This window comes from Tamandua tetradactyla, chromosome 6 (genome assembly GCF_023851605.1).
Source record: "Tamandua tetradactyla isolate mTamTet1 chromosome 6, mTamTet1.pri, whole genome shotgun sequence".
Taxonomy (NCBI): domain Eukaryota; kingdom Metazoa; phylum Chordata; class Mammalia; order Pilosa; family Myrmecophagidae; genus Tamandua; species Tamandua tetradactyla.
The window spans coordinates 88,105,156-88,111,984 of record NC_135332.1 but is presented as its reverse complement, the minus strand read 5'-3'; the positions used below and the strand labels follow the sequence as shown (position 1 = coordinate 88,111,984).

The 6,829-nt window shown below is 51.9% G+C and overlaps 1 protein-coding gene across 1 annotated transcript in view; it reads right to left on the bottom strand.

Annotated features, from left to right (window-relative positions):
• Positions 1 to 5,226: 5,226 nt before the first annotated feature.
• KCNK9 (potassium two pore domain channel subfamily K member 9) overlaps positions 5,227 to 6,829 on the bottom strand; it is a 99,752-nt gene continuing 98,149 nt past the window's right edge. Inside the window, exon 2 of the mRNA XM_077163190.1 lies at positions 5,227 to 6,068. Within this exon, the coding sequence (XP_077019305.1) occupies positions 5,227 to 6,068 (842 nt within the window). The remainder of the gene's footprint in view (positions 6,069 to 6,829) is intronic.

The following is a 6,829-nucleotide window of genomic DNA, read 5'->3' as shown; positions in this document are numbered from 1 at the left end:
AGTCCCCAGACGTTTAAGCAAAATACCAAGTAGATGTTCTCCAGAAATATTCCCCCACACAAACTGGAGCTAATATCAGGAAAAGGGGAAAAAAAATTTAAAAAGAACTTAACTCCCCCTAGACAAGTGGATGCCATCAAATTCAAGTTTTTGTTACTGGAGGAGGATCCAGTGGGGACTTTCAGATCAGTGTCTCTTCCTTGTTGAAGGACTGAACGGGCACTGAGGAGCCACGGAAGGTCCTTGAGCAGAGGGAGAGCTGGGTGACGTGGGCAGCCCATCGCGCTGCCTCATTCCTCTCCGCGTGGCCGTGGTGGGAGTGTGCCAGTCGCAGGCTGGCATCTGTGCTCCCTGCCCCTTTGCTGGGTCGCACCTCTGCCTGGAACGGCTCCCACTCGCTCTCTCCTCACAGGTTTCCCACAGCTGCCTCCTCTACAGAGCCCTGTCTGAGCGCCTCCATCAGAAGAAACCTTCTCCTTTGCAGAGTTAGATTTCAAGTGAAATGGCCCACAGGAGATATGGGCCTCGCCTGGGTGGGAAATAGTGACATGGGAGCACCTGATTCTCATCAGGCTGGGGCCACCAGTTGTTTGGTCCATGATAGAAAAGGGGGTGGGGTGGGGTTGGGGGAATCGGAGTAACAGACGTTTTTTTCTTCCTGAAGCAGCAGCCTCTACCAAGGTGCGGCTGAGAAAGAACCACATCAGATAGATTTATGCCCAGCACCCTTGGGAACCCAGGATGCGCTGGCCCTTGGCTCATGCCATCCCCATTGCCGTCAGCTCAGCCGCCTCTCCTGCCCCCTGCCAGTGTCGCACCCTCTCACCTCCTCCGCTTCCATTCCCCTGCCAACCAAAAAAAAATTTTTTGTGTGTGTGGTTCAACCTTCAGTTGTGCTCAGTGCAGAATTACCAGGCCAAAATGTCTTTGCAGCTCAAATCCATGTTGTGCAAATGCCCTAATTCCTTCCCAAACTGCCCCCATTTTATTGAGGAGGAAGCTTGATAAAGACCCAGAGAGATGAAATGACATCTGGGAGCTGAGCAAAGCAGAAGCTGTGGTCTGGTCGCAGCCGGGCCACTCTGTCCTCCCCTGGGATCAGATCATTTCCCTAGAGGAGACATCCTCAAGACCCCCCAGGAATGCATGCCTCAGGTCCCCTTTGAATTAAAACAGCATCACTGGAATGCTGCACAGGTTACAGCAGAGAATCGACCCATTCCAGCACCTTCCATGCCTCTGCAGGTGCCCTGCATTCGTTCTTACTTAGGGCCCATCATTAAAACAGAATATTGCATAAAGAAGTTGAACCATAAACCTCCGCAATAGCGACTTTCTTTCCTCGGATACTTTTCTCCTCTCTGACCTCCGGCTCCAACCCAAAGCACGCAGACAATGAATGCCCCAGAATAACTCTGTTCTCTCCCGCTTCCAGCTGCTAGGGATTGTTGCCTGGAATCAGGAACCGTAAGGCTTTCAAATCCGGATGAGGCAGAAGAGAACGACCTGCTTTGGCTTCTCTGCGGGCTTCTGAGTGGCTGTGCAGATGTTCTCCCATCCAAGGCCCCGCGCGCGGGGAACAAATCACAGAGCCGAGATTAATCGGTCAATTTTCCCTCGGTAGAGAATGAGGCTTAATGAGCACCTCCAAAGCAGGGCCTTCCGGGTAACACTCTGCATCCATTTGCTTCCTCTCCTGGAAGGAGGTGAGCCGGATGGGGTCTCCCAGCCTGGAAATGATCTGTGACCACGTGGAAGGGCGGGCACCCTCCGCCAGAATAGCCAGCCACGCGCAGTGGGAGTGCAGCATCACTTCCGGGAAGCATGTGCACTTGGAGCCCACCAGCTCCCCAGCACCTGCGAGGCTCTTCTCCGGTTTCAAGGCAGAGCTGCGCAGGCGGAAAGAAGGGATCCGAGCCCAGACCTGCAGCTAACCAGCGATCAAAGAGCCAAGAGAGTTCGCGTCACTCCTGCATTTAAAAAATAAAAAATAAAAAGAAAGAGGCCAACAGGTCCACGGCTGTGATAGCACCTTCTGCCCAGGATGGGGCGACAAGGAGGCAGACGCGATGGGGTCCCAGGAGCGTTCAGCCAGAGCTTCCCTGGAACATCCGTACCCCTGCGCCCCCTCCTGTGGCCACATTGAGGAAGATGGCGATCTCCTAGTTGAAAAGAGTCTCTTTAAGGGCCTCCGAGGCAGGTTGATTTCTAGACTTCACCCTGATCCGGATAGGCAGCTGTTTCCCAGCTCCTTCCCAAGGAAGCTGGATCTGCACCCAAACCACGTTTCCTTCTTACCCAACGGGTGTGGTTAATTGGGAGAAGGGTGTTAGAAACACCTGGGTGGAAAGAAAGAAATTGCCAGGTGCAAGACCGAGGTGGAAAGATGGGGCCCGGGATGTATAAAGCCCAGAGACGGGGTCTCTGGGTGTCAGCAGCAGCGGCAAAGGTAACCAGGAGAAAAGGGCAGGACGAGGAACAGGCGGGAAGAACTGGGCTTCAGGCTGTGCGTGTGGTCCCGTTTTTTACCTCTCTGGGCCTCAGTTCCCTTTTCTGAAAATGAGGGCCCTCAACACAGTGACTCGGACTAAGCTCCCACCTGGCTTTAAGGGTCTCTGATTTGGATTAAAAGATGAGCAGGTCCCCAGGTGGTGGAGCTTGAGATGGAGATGCCTGGCCCATTTTATCAAGAGAGAAGAACCTTGCAGTCTCTTGACTCAGCCTCCCCAAGAGAGCAGCCCACTGACACACCCACAGACCATGGCAGGGGACAGGAGACCGAAAGGAAAAGTCAGACGTCTCAAGAGAAGCAAAACAAGGTTCACCCCTGTCTCTGAGCACCGTGAGCACAAACAAGAGTGTTTAACCTGGGAAGAGAAGACTCAGGGAGGGGCTACCCTTCCAAGGGCTGAACTGGTAGCATAATAGGAGGGACACAGAGCTAAGACAATGTCCAAGTGGCTTCAGATACTTTAAGTCAGTGGCCATTACACACGTTTCATCCAAAGCATGATATTCTCTGCAAATATGCATTGGTATTTTTATACCTAGGACTCCTCTACAGTCAATGATCTTTATAAATGTAAAAAATATATTTTAAAAGAGCTACTGCTTCTATTCTCTGGGCAGACTTAAGAGCCCTAAAAAGGGCATTCCATAAAATAGAACCTTAAACATGAATGAATTGGCAAAGACCTTGAAGATTACTGTCAACGTGGGCCTGGAGAATCCGAGGTCCACAAACTCCTTCCAAAGGCCGTATGTCCTGGACCATGGGATCATTTTCAACATGGTTTCTAACACCAAAGCACACCCAAGTCTTTCCAGAAGTCTCGAGAGTTCACGTGTTTCATCCAATGGCCCAAATGCTTGGGATTGGAGGCATTTTGGGTGTTACCTGCTTTAAGAAATCGTGCAGGTTTACCGTTTCTCAGGAGCAGCAACTTCACCTGGGGATCTCACCGGGGCCTTGAAACAGGCCAGTAGACGTGCTCCATCCAAGCAGCCCATTCCTAATGACCAAAGCCCGTTTCTGAGAGGCATGAACTTCCAGTTTACTAAGAAGGAGTGGGACAGTGGGAGGTTTTCAGAAATGGAAGGCCTGATGACAAGGGAAATGAAAACCCCTCTGTGAATATGGAGGTCAGGGGCCTCCAATGTGCCATATTCTACAGCTTAAACTGTCCCCTAGGGGATTAGCAGGCCTTCCCTTTGGAATTGTCCCCTTTGAGAGTGGGGAACTATTTTTCCACTGCCCAGACAAAACTGTCCCCTGAGATCAACAAGTTCCCAGCAGGCCAAGACACAGCTCCTTGCCCCCTGAACTCTTCCTGAGACCTACGTGAATTTTCCCTTATTTACAAATCAAATGCAATTAGAGACAATCTCTCTTGAAATATATATGTGTACTTTTTAACAAGAAATGCCCTGTCATTTTTCTTATGAGGAAAAGAAAACACATCCACCTATTAATACACATTCTCATCCAAGCATTCCAAAATGATAATTCTTATCCATGCAGGAAGATGCTGCACAAAATTATCATCATCATCATCTTCTTCATCTTCATCAAATAAATAAGAGGAAATAATAAAATAGTTGCTCTATGGTTTCAACAATTTTCCAGATGCCAATTGCGTGGCAAATTGTTGGAACCAGAAATGATAAAATTAAAAATGTCTTTAATAAATTAATATTATTGGATTTGATTATTTATTCCATTGCTAGTTTTGTCTTCTTGTGTTGATAATGCATACCAGTTGTTAACAAAGTGCATGCTTTTTAAAAAATTTTGAACTGGCAAGCTAAAATGATCTGTGTCTTCTCACCCACCCACCCCCTAAAAAGAAGTTAATATAATTTAGAACCTAGCCATTTAAAAAATATGATCATAGCACATCTGGGATAAAGATTGCCTATGGGACATGCTTAGTTGGGCAAAGATGATAAACCAAAAACCTCGTGGCTTTTGTTTTCCCGTTTGGTTTGGAAGCAGCCGAAAGCAGGCCATTAAGAAAACTGTGATGGAAAAGAAAAATGAATACCTGATTCTTTCCATTTTGTCCCATGGCACACATGTGCACAAAAGCACGCCCGAGTGTGGGCTGGCAAGTGCCTGCACACACACACATACACTCATACCACACATGTGCATGCACGCACACACACACTCAGCCAGCCACGCGGTGGGGAGGAAGAGAGAAAGGAGTTAGGGCAGTGCCACCTCTCTGGGCGGGCGCTCGGAGAGGCTCGGCGTGGTATGCAGCTTTGGGTTGGGTATTCCTCTCAGCTCGGTCTCGGCTGTCTTGGTCTCACGCCTGACCTGGGAAAGCTGCCCCAGAGAGGGGGCAGGTCGGGGGCAGAAATGTAAGGCATACTTTGCTGGGAAGGAAGGAGGAAATCCATGCTTCATGCTTAGATGCGAGTTTCAGAGGAGGTGTGGGCCTTGATCTCCCCTTTGGCCTGCTCTGTCTCGCCGGAGAGGTGGTGAAGAAATGAAAACCAAGAAGGACCGAAAGAGAGAAAGCAAAAAAGATGACCACGGCCACCACCGATAACAAATTGACGATGATGATAATATCAATAACAACAACAAATGGTAATAAATAAAAAGAAAAAAGACGAGTGGGGACGGTGGAACTGGACACCAAATGCGACAAATGACTTCTCCTGTCCTTTGCCCCCCTCCCCCCGCCCCCCCACCCCCACCCCCCGCCTCCCCCTGCCCTAAACGGACTTCCGCCGCCTCATCAGCCTGTGGTTGTCGGTAAAGCTGTGCAACCCAGGCGAGATGGAGCTGATGGGCGAGGGGAAGAGGCTGTTTTTCAGTGTGCTTGGCGAGAGCTCCTCGATCTTGTAGGAGATGGAGTGGAAGTAGGGCGGGTGGAGCTTGGCGCTGAAGGAGTTCTGGTGCGCCGCCGGGCGGCCGCCGCACTCCTGCGCGCGGTAGCACATGCAGGAGCAGACCGACTGCAGGTCCGTGACGTCGGCCTTGTACCTGGGCCGGCCGTGCTGGGCCTCCTCCTGGATGTGGATGACCATGCTGTTCCGGGTGCCGGCCAGCGACGCCCTCTCCTCGGCGTCCCGCCGCTCGTCCTCGCTGTTCATGGTCAAGAACCTGAGGACCACGAGGTTGAGGAAGGCCCCGATGACCGTCAGGCCCACCAGGATGTACATAAAGCTGAAGGCCACGTAGAGCGGCTTCTTCTGCAGGGCGCCCTTGGTCTGGAGGGCCACGTAGTCCCCGAACCCAATGGTAGTCAACGTGATGAAGCAGTAGTAGTAGGCGTGGAAGAAGCTCCACTCCTCGCACTGGGAGAAGGCGGCCGCGCCGATGCACAGGGTCCCCATGCAGGAGAAGAAGCCCACGGTCACCATGTTCTCCATGGACACCTCGGTGCTGCGCAGGCCGCAGCACTTCTTGATGCGCTTGAGCAGGTAGCGCACGAACGTGTTCATCCGCTCGCCCAGGCTCTGGAACATGACCAGCGTCAGCGGGATGCCCAGCACCGCGTAGAACATGCAGAAGGCCTTGCCCGCGTCGGTGCCCGGGGCCGCGTGCCCGTAGCCTGGAGGCGGGAGGGAGAGAAGAGCGGGGACAGCCAGTGAGGAAAAGCCGCCTGAGGTCGGGGGGTGGGGGTGGGGCGTCTCGGGGGGGCTGTGAGGTGGGGAGCACTTCAGCAGGGAGGGGCTTGGGGATTTTCAGCTGAGAGGGGGCTTGGGGCACTTCAATGGGGAGGGGGCTTGGGGATTGTCAGTGGGGAGGGGGCTTAGGACATTTCCTTGGGGAGGGGGCTTAGGACATTTCAGTGGGGAGGGGGCTTGGGGCATTTGGGTGGGGAGGGGGCTTGGTGTATTTCAATGGGAAGGGGGCTTGGAGATGTTCAGCTGGGACATGCTCGCAGTCTAAAGGGAGAGAAAGGAGGAACAAGGGCAAACCAAGGAAGGAAGGTCATGTGCGGGTTGGGTTGGGGCATGGGGGCATCTCATTGTTCTTCTTAGAGCAACACAAAGTCTTCTAAAAGAAAAACGGTATATTCACTTCAAAGGACGCTGCCAAGAACCAAGCCCAAGAGTGAAAATTAAGTATGCCCACCCCTGGAATGACACTGAAGGAATGGTAGACACTGGGTGCCCTATGGCTTCTTGTGCATATGCCTCCTCACTCCAACCCCACAGCGACCCTATAGCATAGGCATAATGATGTCAACACTGCTGATGAGGAGGCTGCATTAGTTCCCTAGCAGCAAGGCAGCTTCACTTCTTCAGAGCTGGGATTTGAACAGTTTTCAGCCAACAAGGAGGACCTTGAAACTAGAGATAGTAAGGC